Source organism: Colletotrichum fructicola, assembly GCF_000319635.2.
Source record: "Colletotrichum fructicola Nara gc5 chromosome Unknown KSG_Nara_v1_contig02, whole genome shotgun sequence".
NCBI classification, from domain to species: Eukaryota; Fungi; Ascomycota; class Sordariomycetes; order Glomerellales; family Glomerellaceae; genus Colletotrichum; species Colletotrichum fructicola.
In genome coordinates, this window is record NW_027094052.1 from 5,155,494 (window position 1) to 5,171,369 (window position 15,876).

The 15,876-nt window shown below is 58.0% G+C and overlaps 6 protein-coding genes across 6 annotated transcripts; 3 read left to right on the top strand and 3 right to left on the bottom strand.

Moving 5' to 3' along the window:
* Positions 1-279: 279 nt before the first annotated feature.
* Positions 280-1,699, top strand: rad18 (Postreplication repair E3 ubiquitin-protein ligase rad18; the record flags this gene model as incomplete). Its single annotated transcript, XM_032032971.1, has 2 exons — positions 280-808; positions 861-1,699. The coding sequence occupies 2 exons, from the start codon at positions 280-282 to the stop codon at positions 1,697-1,699; spliced, it is 1,368 nt and encodes a 455-aa protein (XP_031887468.1).
* A 128-nt stretch (positions 1,700-1,827) lies between these two features.
* CGGC5_v004196 (Uncharacterized protein) lies at positions 1,828-3,324 on the bottom strand (the record flags this gene model as incomplete). The annotated part of the gene is made up of 2 exons (XM_032032970.1): positions 1,828-3,214; positions 3,275-3,324. 2 exons carry the CDS (start codon positions 3,322-3,324, stop codon positions 1,828-1,830), a joined length of 1,437 nt encoding a protein of 478 aa, XP_031887469.1.
* Positions 3,325-3,909: 585 nt separating this feature from the next.
* On the bottom strand, positions 3,910-6,213 carry CGGC5_v004197 (Transport protein particle subunit; the record flags this gene model as incomplete). Its single annotated transcript, XM_032032969.1, has 1 exon — positions 3,910-6,213. The coding sequence occupies one exon, from the start codon at positions 6,211-6,213 to the stop codon at positions 3,910-3,912; it is 2,304 nt and encodes a 767-aa protein (XP_031887464.1).
* A 681-nt stretch (positions 6,214-6,894) lies between these two features.
* On the top strand, positions 6,895-7,896 carry CWC26 (Pre-mRNA-splicing factor CWC26; the record flags this gene model as incomplete). Its single annotated transcript, XM_032032968.1, has 1 exon — positions 6,895-7,896. The coding sequence occupies one exon, from the start codon at positions 6,895-6,897 to the stop codon at positions 7,894-7,896; it is 1,002 nt and encodes a 333-aa protein (XP_031887465.1).
* Positions 7,897-8,329: 433 nt separating this feature from the next.
* On the bottom strand, positions 8,330-10,551 carry tfg1 (Transcription initiation factor IIF subunit alpha; the record flags this gene model as incomplete). Its single annotated transcript, XM_032032967.1, has 3 exons — positions 8,330-8,577; positions 8,640-9,114; positions 9,166-10,551. The coding sequence occupies 3 exons, from the start codon at positions 10,549-10,551 to the stop codon at positions 8,330-8,332; spliced, it is 2,109 nt and encodes a 702-aa protein (XP_031887466.1).
* A 661-nt stretch (positions 10,552-11,212) lies between these two features.
* Positions 11,213-15,436, top strand: cid1 (Terminal uridylyltransferase cid1; the record flags this gene model as incomplete). Its single annotated transcript, XM_066151243.1, has 4 exons — positions 11,213-11,234; positions 11,997-12,030; positions 12,089-12,130; positions 12,169-15,436. The coding sequence occupies 4 exons, from the start codon at positions 11,213-11,215 to the stop codon at positions 15,434-15,436; spliced, it is 3,366 nt and encodes a 1,121-aa protein (XP_066009319.1).
* Positions 15,437-15,876: the final 440 nt, after the last annotated feature.

A 15,876-nucleotide genomic window follows, 5' to 3' on the forward strand; every position in this document is an offset into this window, starting at 1 on the left:
CGCAGAACCACTCAGGCAGGCGCAATTGGTGACGTGATCCACTTAAACACCTGTAGCCCGGTCCCTGGCCTAGGCCCAGCGCGCCGCCACTCTCCTCGACGCGACTTTGACGTTCTTTCTGAAAACTTGCGGCACACCTACTTCGCATAGGCCGCGATCGTCCTTAAACCGTTCATAGCCTGCCTTACCGGTGCCTTCCTCAGGCCAGAAGTGCTGCATACTCCTTTGCTACGAAGTTCCATCCAGAATCCTCTCGATCAACGACATCGCTCGCCCAGCATGGCGGACAACTTCGACGACGTCCCCGACTCCACAGACTGGCTCTCGACGCCTTTGTCAGGGCTCTCGGCCGTCGAAGCCGCGCTGCGATGCCAAGTATGCAAGGACTTCTTCAAGACCCCCATGCTCACGTCCTGCTGCCACACCTTCTGCTCGCTGTGCATCCGCCGCGCCCTCTCCAACGAAGGCAAATGCCCGCTCTGCCGCGCCTCTGACCAGGAGCTGAAGTTAAGGAGTAATTGGGCCATGGAGGAGATTGTCGAGTCGTTCACGAAGGCGAGGAAATCGACGTTGGAGTTCGCCAGGACCGCCGGCCAGGCCTCCGCCAGAGGCTCGTCGCCGAAGAGGAAGCTTGTGGAAGAAGACTCCGCGCCGGAACACCAGCCCGAGGCGAAGAGACTTAGGAGCTCAGCGCGACTCAGCAGGACAAGGGCGGGCCAGTCATCCACGGTGGTAGAACTGGAGGAGGAACACAGTCCAGAGCCCAGAGAAGAGGGAGAGGACGACGAAGCAGACGACGCAACATTCAGTAAGCAACCCCCATCTTTACTTGCCTACGCCCCTCACTGACAACTTTCCAGCACCAGAAGATGGCCTCGTTCCCTGCCCGATCTGCCAAACCCGCATGAAGCAATTCCAAGTCTTTAGCCACCTCGACAAATGTCCCGGCCCCCAGCCGCAGCCCTCCCGTCCCAGCGCGAGCCGTACCCCGACCCCGAACACGCCCGCCCGCGGCGCCGCTCGCCAACGCCAGACTCCGGCTCCCGAGCGCCTCCCCGCCATAGCCTACTCCATGCTCAAAGACGTTGCCCTCCGCAAGAGAATGTCCGACCTCGGCCTCTCCACGAACGGCACGCGGCAGCAGCTCGAGAAGCGCCACAAGGAGTGGGTGACGCTGTGGAACGCAAACTGCGACTCAGCGCGCCCGAAACGCCGCGCGGAGCTGCTGCATGATCTTGATGTGTGGGAGCGCACGCAGGGTGCGAAGGCGCCCATGTTCGCGGCCCGTCCGGGGGCTGCAGTCAAGGATAAGGACTTCGATGGCGCGGCGTGGGCCGTGAAGCACGACGACTCGTTCAAGGACTTGATTGCGAATGCAAGGAAGAGCAGGGCGCAGGCGAAGCAGAAGACGGAGGAGGCGGCTGCTGAAGATGCCACGGCACAGAAAGAGTCGGATGCTGCTACGCCAGGTGTCGTGGAGAACACAGAAAGGGTGAAGAGTTTGGGGATGGTTGAGACCGCAGGAGCGGAGGTCACGATGGTTGACCTGACGGAGCCATCTGTAGACCCCGTGGCCACTCCCGCTCACGAGGCTGCGATTCCAAAACCACCCTCTTCGGCATATTACTTGCAGGACGGCTTTTCAGAGCAGATCCCCGCGGTGGACATTGGCGCAACAAATAGCCAAGAAGCACGGTGAACGTTCTGTTGTAAATAATAGCATATGCGATGTCGCTTCATTATGATACCCTCCAACATAAATGTACAGAATCCCCAAACGCCACCATCTATCGTAAAACACCGTACATGATACAGAAGTCATGGTCTCTATGCCGCCTGTGGCTGCGGCCGTTCCTCCAACTCCAACTTCTCCAGGCCCTCTGCCGTCTCCCTCGAAGGCGTCTTCTCCTCCGAAGGTTCCGTCGCCGGCGCCTTCAGCCCTTGCATCTCTGCCTCGAGTCTCTTCTCCATTTCCTCCGCCTCCTTGGCCTCCTCCGCCTCTCTCCTCGCCTTCTCCTTGGCCTCCTCGGCTTCTTTCTTTGCCCTCTCCTTCGCCTCCTCCTTCTCCCTCTCCTCGCGCTCCATCTCCGCCAGCTCGTCGTCGACCTCCACCTCGTCTGCCGGCGCCGCGTTCGCATCCGCAATGATGTCGCCCACCTCGTCCACCTCGCCCATCTGCTCCCGCAGCGAGGCGACCACGTCCCCGACCCTGTCCGCCCCGCCGACCTTCTCGTTGAGCCCCTTGAGCGCCCCCGCGCTCGCCTCCATCACCTTGACGAGCTGCACCTGGTCGCGCGCCGTCTGGATCCTCGCCGCCACGTCCTCGAGCTGCCCCAGCGTCGCGAAGCGCGTCTGCAGCGAGTTCTCGGCCACCTTTTTCGACTTGAGCGCCGCCATCGCCGCCACCTTGTTCTTCTTCGCGACGGCCTCTTTCGCGGTGACGGTGAGCTCGTCGATGCGCGTGGACAGCAGCGCCGTCTGCTTCTGCAGGTCCTCGATGAGCTCCTTCAGGGATGACACGGCGGCGTCCTCCTCCGTTATCGAAGCCTCGTCCTCGTCCGCCCCTGACCCCTTGATCTTGACCACCTTGCCGTCGTACACCACCAGCCCCTTGTCGCGAGACAGGAACACGAGGAGGATGTCGACGTCCTTTTCGGATAGCCTCCTCTGCTCGACAAGCGCATCCGCAAACGTCTTCTGGAAGTGCGTCTTCGTGTACGTGCGGTCGAACCTCGTGTCCGCGGGGCTGACCTTCTCCGCGAGCTTCTTGGCCGTGGTCTCGACGTTCTTGAGCACAACGAACTGCCCCTTAGGCAGCTTGTCCTCGCCCGACGTCGACCCGCCGCCGAACCCGAGCTGCCCCGCTGCCCACGACACCACACTCCACGGCACCTGTGACCACGTCTTGGCGTATATGCTGTCCTTTGCGCCGAGAAACTCTTTGACAGGGTAGAGGTCCTTGTCGGCGACGGCCTCGCGTACGACCGTGCCCAGGGCGAGGGGCCGGCCGAACTGTTTGCTCTCAAGGGCACGGAGGAGATTGTCGTCGATGTCGACGACGAGTAGGTTCGGCGCCGAGAGCTGCGAGGGTATCCTGCCTTCCCAGGCCGCGCGGGCGAGGGCCTGGCGCCAGGCGCTCATGTTTGCCTGGAAGCCATCGGGGTTCAGGGTTCGCTGGGGGCGGAAGTCGGAGTACAGGGCGGGGAGACGTGCTCTGCCAGTTTGGTTAGAAATTCGAGGCTATTATCGACGTGGGGGAGTAGGTTGGACGAACTTGCGGAAGTTCTGGTCGTGTTCCGTGAGGAAATCTGCTAGGTCGCCCATCGTGACCAGGTGACGTCGAGGTCGGCTGCAGGACTGTAGGCTGTTTTTTTTCCCCGTAGGATCCTCGCGGCGGATTGTAGCAGGCGGCGCGGTGATTCTCTCAGATTCTGACGAGAGCCTGGTAAGGAAGGATCTTCTTTTGAAGCAAAGTTGGACGGTCTGAAGTTCCTGTGATCTTTCATGAAAGACGGAAGGACGGGGGAGCTTCCATGTTGGCCCGTGGTGGGGTGGCGCCTTATCGGCGTACTTTTAGCGGTGCTTCCCCCTATCGGTTGCCTGTGAGATCACAGGGAAAATCCTGGGGACCCTGGCAGCTGCGGGTACGTACAAAGATGACGGGCCTCGAAATGCCTCGAGCGTCACCTCATGAATGCCAGATATCTAAGCTTGAATGAGAGGCCCTCGTCACATTCAGTAGCCACTCATTGTACGCGGAACGACAAGCCGGAATACATAAATGACAAGTCACGGAATGAAAGGGTACAAGCTCATTCGTAAAAACGGTGTAAATGCTATTAGCCCGCTTCATAAGAACGCATCTACAACCCCAATCACCCAGCGCCATCCTCATACCAGATCATGTCTTTATCCGAAATCATTTTGTACAGAGTCGTCAGCCCCCTCGTCCTCGGCCGAGTTCACTTTATGTAACGGCGCCGTCTCGAGATTAGCAGCCTGCGGCCCCGCGCGGCCCATCATGCTCGCCCTCCTCGACCGCAGATCCAGAGCCTCGCTCTCTTCGTCCACGACGACGTCCTCGGCTTCCTGAGACGCCGATTCGTCGCCTGCATCCTCGGCCTCGAGCTTTTCGTCGAGCTGGTGCTGCAGACCCGCCACGAAGTCGTTGGCGACGTCAAACTTGGAGATGCCATTCTCATGCGGGAGGTCGGACCATATCCGCCCTGCCTCGTTGAGACAGCGCTGCGACTGGATGTACTTTTGCTGAAGGAGCCAGGACTCGCCGGCCAGGATACACCACATTGCCGACTTGCGCTTGCGGTGGCCCCAGGAACCGGACCCGACGCCGGGTTTGGCCGAGTAGCACACGGCAAGACGCTCCTTCATGAGGGCGTCGCCGATCTTGCCTAGGATCTTCGAGTCGAGGAGTCGGATGCCCCATCTGACCGCATCATCAACGCTGCTTCCGCCCCTCAGACGGAGGAGCTCGATGCCCAAGGTGAGCGAGCGCAAGGCTCCGAATGGGGCGCTGCATCGTGTTTGGTAGGAGTAGAAGGCCGCTTCGAGCATTTGGTCAATCGTTTCGGCGCGAGACTTTGAGGAAAGGTTCTGCGGCATGATCAGGAGACTGACGGCGGCCATCTCGTTGGTTGCGGCGTGATACCGCCACGCCTTGGCGTCGCTGAAATCGGATCTCAAGAGGTCGTATGTTGAGTGCGCAAGCTTGTAGTCTCTCAGCATGAACGCGAAATCGGCAAGCTTTCGCATGATGGCTTCTGAGGCATCTGGCCGATAGAATCCCGCCGGGTCATAGCTGCTGGATGATCCACTGCCTACAACTGATGACCTCGAGCTGCTGCCGAAGCCGCCCCATTTTCTTGATATGCTCATGAACCTGCCGGTGATACCTCTCCTTCGAGATGCGACCTGATCGTTCCATAGAGACACATGCCGCTCCATCGTTGGCACAATAGACTGTGTCACCATTTCCCTCACAAACGTGCGGATCGCCGTCGCGTCAGACTCAAAAATGTACCTCGTCGGGTCCTCAAAGTCTTCCTGGTCCTCGCTGTGTCGGATATCAACCAGCTCTTCGGCCGCAGACATCCAGTCGCTGCGGGGAAGCGGTATGCTGTCGTCGTCGGTCTCGGCGCTTTGTGTGCTTCGTAGCCGTAGCAAGTGGCAGTGCAGGCCCAGGTGGCGCTTCATCTGGTCGAACAGAGCCAATGACCGTGTTATGTCGTCGCGCTCTTCGTCGTGGACCAGAACGTAATATCTCAGATAATCCCCATCCACCCAGACCGGCAGCTTGTTTTCGCCGGAGCTCGTGTCGTTGTACAATTTCCGCAGGTCCTCGATCGGCGAGGGGCTTCTCGAGCTGATAGCAATGACGCACGCGACCGGATGCGCAAAGGTCTCATGAGGTGACACCTGGATGCCTGAGAGGAGCCTCCTCAGGTATAGCGAGTAGTATGGCGAGGTAGCCTCCACGTCCAACCCTTGCCTCGTGAAGGCGCCGTGGTGCGGAGTATGCAAGAAGGAATCCTCCGCGTAGGACAAATGACGATCGACGACGGCCTCGACATCTTCAAGGGTGTTCCTCGACTTGAGCGAAGACCCCGGTTGCCCGTTGGCCTGCGCGCCGCCTCTCGCGCTCTCCGGCGAGTCGATGTTCTCTCCAAACTTGACGAACCGGATGGAATAGTCCTCCCATGTCCTGCTGGCGCCGTTGCTGTCTCTAATAGTGACCTTGCCCTGCACCTGCTCGCCAAACGGCCTCAGCAGCTCCCACAAGCCGTTCTTGAACCCCTTCTCCTTCGCCAGGTCGTCGGTGTCCTTGGAGGTGTAGATCGCAACGTGAGGAACGTACGCCTTGACGAGCAGGTTGCGCGGATCGCCGGGGCTGTCGGACGAGATGTCTATCAGAGATCTGCCCGCCGGGCCGCCGAAGACGGAGCCGGACATGGTGCTGCGGGCTGGCGAGCCGCGTCCCATGGGCGATCCGGACCGTGAGCCCGGCGGGGTCAGGGTCGAGGCGAAGAGGGGCGCGGCCGAGGGGTGCGATCGGCGGTGCGGCAGGCTGACTTCGGACTGGGACAGCGGGTGGCCCTCCGGCACGGACTGCCTCTTGGGCAGCCTCACGGTGGAGGCGGCCATCGGCAGCGCCTGGATCGCATCGGTTGGTGACGCATCGTTGTCCGGGGACTGCATGGGGGAAGTGGTGGTGGTCCGAGGTATATCAGCCGCGGGAACGACTGATACCCTTTTCCGGCTCGGATTTCTCGCAACTTCTGCGGATTTGCGGTTCTTGTCGATATCGTGGGGGTTGGGAAGACGCAGCGGTTGCGGCTCTAGATTAGACCTCGTAATCCGTTCGAGTGGCTTCGGGCGACGTAATCATAAGGGGGGGAGGCTCTCTCGAGGGTGGATCGCAGAAGAAAATGCGTGGTTGGATCAGTCCGGAAACTTGAAAGTCAGTCAGCACCATCCGGATCGCTTCCACAATGTGATCGTATAAACATACAAAGACTGTTCCATCACGAAGCCACGAAAGGTACAGCAAGCTGCCAGCAATCCAAATTACCTCCAGAAAGCCGTCGTTCAGGCTCGGGGCGGGAGACAGTTGATCCTCCGATAAGTGACTAGCGCCCCGTCACATGCACGTCTAACCGCGGAGGAGAGTGGGGGACCCTTGTCCCTTCCGCGGCCCCTGCCTTTTCTTGGTTCTGGCGCCCGTGCGTCGCGAACCGGTTGTACAGTGCAGGTTGCAGCTGCATTAGCAGCGACGCATCCAAGCTCGCGACTTTCTTCTAGATCACTTCCACCCAGCTTCCAAAACGATACCCACCCCCATCCGCATCTTGCCTTTTCTAGAAGTCACAACCTCCAAACATGCCGTCCGACCTCTCCTCATACCTAGCCACGCGCTACCTGGTAGCAGATCCTAAGCCCTCCAAGAAGCGCAAGCGCAAGGCCGCGACCGAGAATCAAGGCCTCATCATCGCAGACGACGACGACAATTGGGGCAAGTCCGCACAAGACAACGATGACGACGAGAGCGGCCCGATGCTCGTGTCCGGGGCCAAGTCAGCAGAGTTCCGCCGCACGAAGAAATCAAACTGGAAATCCGTCGCCGGCAGCGGGCCCTCGAAACAAACAGATGACGACGAGAGCGCCGCCGCCGCAGACGCGATCCTCGCCTCGGCGGCCGCAGAGAACGCCGCCGCCGCGCAGGCCGACGACGAGATGCCGGTGGTAGAAGGCGGCGGCAACGATGCCGGGGTCGTCAAGATGAGCGACGGCACGCACGCGGGCCTGCAGAGCGCCGCGGCGGTTTCGGCACAGCTGAAGAGGCGGCAGCAGGCCGAGGAGGCCGAGTTCGCGAAGCTGAGGAAGTCGGGCAAGGAGCAGGAGACGGTATACCGCGACGCCACGGGCCGCAGGGTGGACGTGTCCATGAAGCGCGCCGAGGCGCGGAAGCTAGCGGCCGAGGCGGAGGAGAAGGAGAGGCTGGCGAAGTTGGCGCCTAAGGGCGAGGTGCAGCTCGAGGAGGCCCGGAAACGGAGGGAGGCGCTCGAGGACGCGAAGCTCATGAACTTTGCCCGGACGGCGGACGACGAGGAGATGAACAGAGAGCTTAAGGAGAAGGAGAGGTGGAACGATCCAATGGCGCAGTTCATGGTCGAGAAGACGGGGCCGGGGGCCAAGGGGAAGAAGGGCAAGAAGAGGCCGATACACACAGGCGCTGCACCGCCAAATCGGTATGGCATTCGACCGGGTTACAGGTGGGATGGCGTGGACAGGAGTAACGGGTTCGAGGGAGAGAGGTTCAGGGCATTGAACCGAAAAGAGCGGAACAAGGGGCTCACTTATGAGTGGCAAATGGACGAGTAAAATCGCACATGTTACGGTGTTAGAACGCCGTGTTTGGCGAGGAGTTTGATGGAACTCATTTAATGATCATGGCATGGCCAGCCTCCTTCACATTTGATCTTGAATTCCGACATACACCCCCGGCTTGTGACTCGCAACCCAAATTAGCATCCCTACCTCCTTGGCTGAAAGTGGAAGTTTAGACTGTCATAGTCACAGTGGCCGTGTGTAGCCTGGCAATCACTCGAAGCTAAGATCGGTGGCAAAAGCTGTAGATTTCGTAGGGGACAAACATGAGAGCTAATAGACGAAATAGGCAGACTGAAAGAAGCAAGCCTGTTCCTCGCCAATGTATCATGATACGGTAGCTCTAAGCTCTAAGTCTATCTAGCCGATGGATTCAGGAAAAGGTAACCTGTTCCTGCGTGCCGGCGGCTCGGACACGGCGTACTACCTATGACTTGCGACGGAGTACCTTATCAGGCCCGTACAGGCAATTCTCTCTGACGAGCTTGATCCAGTCCTTGCGGTCCATCTGCCCCGGACCGTCTCCAATGCGACCAGCGAACTTTCTCATAAGATTTCCAATGGTAATACCATTTGGAAGCTCCGGCAGAGCATTGATAATCTCCCAGGGTTCGACAGGGCCGGGAGATCCAGCGCGTGGAGAGCCTTCTGGAATAGGTGAACCAGGCTTGGAGCCTGCCGCAAGGGGTCAGCATGTCTTGAGAGTTGAATGATTGGATGTCTGAAAGAAGACTTACCAGGTGCAGCGGGAGCGGGACTACCGGCCCTCGATCCCACAGGGGTTCCTCTTGCGCCACTTCCAACGAGCTTGATCTTCTTCTTCTGCCGCAGCTGGCCATCAGACATCTCTCCTGCCGTTGCTTCGCCATCACTCATCACACCCTTGCCCAGGTTGCTCTTGCCCGCCGGGCCTTGCGACAAGGGAGTCGACGAACGGCTTTGGTGAACAGAAGCAGTCTGTTTCTTGATCTTCTTGCGAGAGGACTCGTTTCCACTAGATTCCGACAAGTTGGGGGAGCCGGGACGCTTCAAAGATTTGCCCTTTTTCAGAGCGTCTGTATGTTTCGGTCGGCCAGACGGGGTCGTGTTGCCCTTGGAAGACACACCCGAGGCGTTCTTGTCCTTTGAGTCTCCCTTCTGCTCGTCTTCCTTCTCCTTGTCCTTGTCCTTATTCTCATCATCTCTCTTCTCCTCGTCGGAGTCTTCATCGCTCTGGGTCCACAGTTAGCCAAAAGCTGAAAATGCGTGTCGGGTTGAACGTACCGAGGAAGACTCGAAAGGATCATAGCCACTTGAGTCGGATTGATAGATGGTTTCCTTCTCTCTCTTGATGAGCGCCTTGGTAGTCCGCTTGCCCTCTTTGCGACGCTCCTCCTCAGCCTTTCTTTCATCGTCGAGCTCCTTCTGAACTCTGTTTTCATCAGCGTCGCCAAAGAGATTGGCACCCATCTGGTCACGGCGAATACGTTCAGTCGCCTCCTTGAAGTCCTCGTCATTGTCGACTTCCAATCCCGGGGCTTCGTCGTCGTCCTGGAACTCATCTCCTTCCATGTCGATCTGATCGTGATCCATCTTCTCCTCGCGAGAAGCGGCACGGAAAGTGCTGCTCTCCGTCTTGATTCTTGCCGGGCCGTAAAGTGCATGTCTAGTTGCCTCCCACTCCTCTTGCTCGCTCTTCTTTTGCTTATCGCGCATGTACCAGCGGCCGACATCCGTTTTCTTGCTCATCAAGGCCTCGGCTTCTTCCAGTCTCATCGTGTTGAAGTGCGGCTTCGCCGTGAATTTATACCACTTTTCCAGGGGAACAGCCGCAAACTTCCCGTCTCTGGTAGCAACAAAGGCGACGGTGGTCTCTGACAACGGAGCGACGTAGGATCCAACCCAGACATTCTTGCCATCAGCGTCTTCAAGATGCCAAGGGAGTGCCTCCTCATATCGCAATTCCTGTTGCTTCTTCTCCTTCTCGGTTCTGGGTTGTCGGTGGAATTGCACATCCTCCTCCTTCTTTTTCTTTGGCGCGGGTTTCTTGTCGAGACTGGGGTCCTTGAGACTCGGCGCACTCTTTGCCAATTCAACGGCGCGAACAGCCTCGCGCTCAGCCTTCAGCTGTGCCAATCTCTCGGCCTCCTTCTCGTCGACCGGCGGTGGCTCGGGTGCCTCCTGCTTGACCTCGCGGCCAGGCGGCGGTTGACGAGGATCGCGTCGCTGGAGCGTCACAGGTCTGGTGAACTCATCTTGGTTCGTGGGGTCGATTCCTTTCTGCTCGAGGTCCGCCTTGGAAGATGAGAGCTTCATTATGTGATGTCGAATGCCGTCCTTCAATGCCTTCTTTGTGGTTACGATCTTGTACTCTCTCACGTTGGCCGGAGGAGGATCGAGCCAGCCACCGTTTGCCGCTCTTCTAGTTTTGATTTCATCTTCGGTCTCGGGACGCTGATGACCGAGATGGCCTGACGCGCCCGGAGAAGGTCGAGCGCCTGCTGCACTCTGCAGGGTGTTCGGCGCAGGACGCGAAGCCGCGGGTCGGGGTTGGCCAGGGCGTTTTCGGGCGACTAGAGGGTCTCCGCGAGGTCGTCGCTTGATCGGAGGAGGGCGAGGCGGGCCGTTGGGGTTTTGGCCGTTCGGCATGCCGGGCGGTGGCGCGCTCATCTCGAGGGCGTAACTTGCTGCTGGCACACTACCAGCCGACCGTTGTTTGATGGAGCCACGGGAGTCTCGTTGCGAAGGCGTCGAAATTTCGATTTCGGTGAGGCAGTCGGCACCGTGGAGGCCAGACGAGTCGTGACGTGAACGGAAGAGACGGCGCTGCGGGCGCAAAGTAGTTGAAGCACGCCGAGGACAAGTAGCAAGGCTATGCAGTTGAAAAGTGATGTCTCTGAAGAATGCTTTAAACTCGCCCAATAGAACTTTCCAAGTATTTGCTGCCGATGCGATGTGGATTGGTAGTCGCGAAGAGGGAGATGATGACAAAGAGGAGAAGCGGCGACGAGGACGGCGTGGTAGCGGGAAGAAGGTTATTGGAAGGCGCGCCTTGGAAGTTGAGCGCACCTAGCCAGCCAGCCCAGCTCGGGGGAGCTTACAGAAAAGCTGGTACTAGTGGGTCGGCTGCTATTAGGACGACTTGCATTGTATCCGCCTGCTTCTTTTTGGTGCGGAGTACTTGCACGTCTCAGCTTTTTGCAGGGAACTGTACCTAGGTTTTTAGCGCGGGTGGCTCACAGTGCCTGGCAATCCACCTCAGCAGCAGGAGCCGCATATGGAAGGGGCTAGCCTTGCTGGGGAAGAACGTCATAGGGATGAACTTGCGACCATGCTGCACGTTGCGATTGTGTGTAACTCATCAACTCAGGTAGGGATAAATAGTAGAGAAGCAGCTTGAGAGGCGTCCATGACTGCGTCAAGCTACGTAAATGTCCGCTTTTGAGACTGATTGAACTCGTTTTCATCGTTCAAGTTATAAGCTCAAACTTGGCGCTGGACCAAAATTACAACCCCAGCTACAACGGCTGGAGCAACGGCGAGGTATTGCAGTCGGATGAGACAGAATCAAAGGACGACTGACAGCATTTATTCCAGGGGCAAGATGTATTGATGTAAGAGATTACTAAAGGCTACAATTATCATAGCAATGTCATTCTATGAATCAATTATATTTGCGCCTGTGCTTCATCTACACGACGTGTTCGTATCGCGCGTGTGACAGTTGATCACTTGACACCTCGACATCACTTACCTTTTCAACACGCTTCCAATTGAGTCGGAAAGCTTATACCACCAACTCTAATCAATCCAGGGACTTTACTTTGACCTCGTTCCTGCCGTCCCATCAAGGCCAGTCGACGCCGACCAAGCTTCGCACAGTCCAAAGACGCCCGAGCACGCCAAACTTACACAGTATCCATTTGTTCTACACTGTAGCCCCTCACCAAGGGATGTACCTTCCCCACGTCCAGCTTTCACCTCACTCCAGATTTACACTGCACGCTTGAATGAGGTGATCAGCAATCGGAAACTGTTTTCTACCCTGCAAATCAGCCTTCCTCTTGGTCAAGTCGATCAATAGAACAACAACCACCTCATACCTCAACTCTCAGCCACCGGCCATGTTCCCCAGACGTTCCTGACCAGGTGAGAATGCAGTGCTGCGGGCCCGTAGCAGAAACCTCAAGCTCACTCAACCCCACAGCAACATCACCATCGCCAAGCTCTGGCCAACTACATCGCATGAGTACGACCGCAAGCAGACATCGCCATCATGCAGAGTAGTAACGGGCAGCCTGCCGGCCCCAGTGCCCTCGAGAATCGCCTGAGAAATTTGATTCTCACCAACGCTCCCCCTACAAACGACCCGCCGCAGTTCTCTGACACCCCGCGAACGGCCGCACCTCTCCCTGTCGGTGCTGCTTCTCCGCAACCCGCCAACAATGACAACTCTGCCTCGGCCCCCGTTGATGGGAAGCTCCCAGGCTCGCCCAAGATTTCTAGAAAGCGCCCCAATCAAGCCCAAAGACGCCAGATGAACGCCCAGCTGTCAATTCCCATTGACCCTCGACCTTCGCCGCCTACCCATTACGGAAGACCTTTTTCCGGATCTCCGGGTCACTCGTCTCATCCTCCCGGCTTTCACCAGAATGGCGGCAGATCTCACCACGCGGCGGCCCCTTACCATGGCCAGGGACAGCCGCAGGGTCAGTATGCTGGAATGCAGCCGCACACGCCAAGGCGTGATGGACCTCGACACCCCGGAAATCTAGACACCTCTCGCTACCATGGTGATCAGCCTCACTTCGCGCGTCAGGACAATGGATCGCCCAGATATCCGCGCAATCCTCACGGTCAGCTCTACAGTCCCCGTGGCTCCCAGCACCAGTTCCGTCCCGAGGAGCTGGAGAATCAGGCCGCCTACCTGGAGGGCCTCTGCAGCACTCTTGTCGCTGGCGCGGAGATTGAACGCGGCGAGATCCTCGAGAAGGAAAACTTTCGACTCAAAATTGAGCAAGTCTGTCGGGTTGCCATAGCCGAGTATGAGCAGCAACAGAATAACATTGAGAACTTCCCTCCTCAGTCCGTGGAGTTGAAATGCTTCGGCAGTCTTTCCTCAGGTTTCGCTACCAAAGCATCCGACATGGATCTTGGCCTCGTCTCGCCGCTTTCCCAACCACAACCCGATGCCGCAGGCTCACCCATTCCCAGGCTCATTGAGAAGGCTTTCTTGGAACTCGGCCTTGGCGCTCGTCTTCTCACTCGAACCAGGGTGCCGATTATCAAACTTTGCGAGAAACCCCCCGAGAGACTGAGACTGGACCTGCTGGAAGAACGAGACAAATGGGAAAAGGGCATTGTCGACGTCGACCATGCAGACGCAGCCGATGAAGATGAGCATGTCGACACTGAAGCTACCCATGCCAAGGAGGCTACCAACGATCAGCCAGACGACTCGGCTGATCATAAGACAGACGCAACGTCCCCCACGGCGGGAGATGCCTCCGAGTCGAAGCCGAGCATGCGCCAGTCAGCCAACATGTCTCTACCCGCTTACTATAATGTGGCGAAGCGGGCATTGAGAAAGTTGGGAGGCCGTGACGTTACTGTGTCAAACTGCCGCGAGCTGACTGAAGAAGACTACGTACTCCTTAATAAAGTGTGCGAGGCCTTCTTCGCCGGTCTTCACAATAGGGAACTGAAGAACAGGTTGTCGGCTTATCACTCGCTGTCCTTCAAGCCACTCGCCAACGTACCCAACTACCGTTCGTTAGCCGGCGTCTACGCGCAAATGGAAGGCGAAAGAATCGTCATGCTTTGCGAGGCGAACACTATCGTTGGTAGTGCTGAGGATGCTGATGATTCTGCTAACGCGCTCATCGCAGCTTGGAAGTCCCTGCAAGATCAGACACACTTTGGCATTGAGCCGCTGACTTACACCAAGCATCTTCAAATCCAATTGGAAAAACTCAGAAAGCTGCCAACCGCACAACTGCTCACCCTCGAGCAGAGCCAACACGAGGCCGCTGGCGCGTATCACAACAGAGCCTCCAAAGTTGTGTCGCAGCTCAGACCCCGCGATGCCGCCAGCTTGGTGGCTGCCCAAAATCTCATCATCGAGAAATTCGCGTCCGGCATATGGATCAACAGCATTCGTACGCAGGTCGCAGAGTTCATCGAAGCCTCCCCCGCGAATATCAGCATCCACGCCGTCGCCCGCCGCCACAAGAGTCTGCAACTCGCGTCAGAGCTCGAGAAGGCTCTGGACCATAATTTGTACGATGCCACTCTCGAAAGCGATATTAGAGATTACATCTCTGTCCTTCGTGGTCCCATGCGTAAGAGCAACGCGGAAGATCCTCATTATGACTACGTCATCCCAGTCACGAAACAAAACATCGAAACCATCAAACGCATGCGCGAGATCAAGGACCCGGCTAAGATGTCCGTCAACCAGCCCCGCGACCCTTACCGCGACAAGCTTGAGTTTCCCAAATCCGGCGTGGGCGTTCAGTGCGATATCAACTTCTCCGCTCACCTGGCCCTTCATAACACTCTGTTGCTGCGGTGCTACTCCCACACCGACCCTCGCGTCCGGCCCCTCGTCCTGTTCATCAAGCACTGGGCAAAGGTCCGCGGCATCAACACACCCTACCGCGGCACCCTTAGCAGCTATGGCTACGTCCTCATGATGCTGCACTATCTCGTCAACGTCGTCCAGCCCTTCATCTGCCCCAACCTCCAATCACTCGGCCCAGCCCCGCCGCCCGAGGGCATCTCTCCCACCGGCCTCGATGACAGTATCATGTGCCGCGGCCGCTTCGTCGGCTTCTGGCGCGACGAGCCCGAGATCCGCCGCCTCGCGCAGATGAACCTCATCAACAGCAACCGCGAGTCCATAGGCCACCTCCTCCGCGGCTTCTTCGAGTACTACGCCCAGAACGGCTCCATGAGCACGTACCCCGGCCGCGGCTACGACTGGGGTCGCGACGTCCTCAGCATCCGCACTCCAGGCGGCCTGCTCTCCAAGTCCGAAAAGGGCTGGACCGGCGCCAAGACCGTCATCGAGTACCGCCCCAACGCTGCAGTCAACTCACCCAGCACCGAGGCCCCTCCCGCAGCAGCGCAGTTTGCTCTCAAATCACCCATCGACCCGCCCACGCCGACCACCCCGTCCGCCGCGACCGCATCACAAGATGCGCCATCCCCGACCGCCGGGAGCAAGCCGGCCGTCGCCACGCCCACGACCGCCGCCGCCGTCACCGCCGCGTCCCACAAGAACGGCGAGGTGAAGGAGGTGCGGCACCGCTACCTCTTCGCCATCGAAGACCCCTTCGAGCTCGACCACAACGTCGCGCGCACCGTGACGCACAACGGCATCGTCGGCATCCGCGACGAGTTCCGCCGCGCATGGCGCATCATCAAGGGCGCCGGCACCGGCAACTTCAGCGAGGAGCTGCTCAAGGACGTCGCTGCGGTGAAGGAGGAAGACGAGAAGAGTACGTTCGTGTCGCTGCTGGACGAGATCCACGGGTGGGAGCTGTTTGAGTGAGTAAGGGAACGATTGTGTGTATTATGGGAAACAGAAATGGCAGTGTATGGGATGTAACTTTACTGTGTTTGTAAGAAGAAATGTGGCATGTGAGGACGGGCGGACGGACTGGAGGGCATGCTCTTTAGGGACGATGTCACGAACGGATCATGAGAGAAAAAAAAAAGAGGAAAACCAGAGATGAGATGAGATTGAGTTGCTTGTATTATTATTACCCTGTGTAACTACAGATAAAAAAATCCTCAAACCGTTACCAGTTACTGGCAAAGGTAGTGAATCAAGTTGGCACAAGTCAAAGAATATTTCACGGAGGAAAAGCATGTTCGAAGGTTTCTCTTACCCCTCGCCCACCCATCCCGGAGGTGGTGAACGCCATAAAGGCAGACTGAGCGAGGGGTCTTCTTTTAGTCGAAAATTTGATCTACCAACGCTCCGTTAAG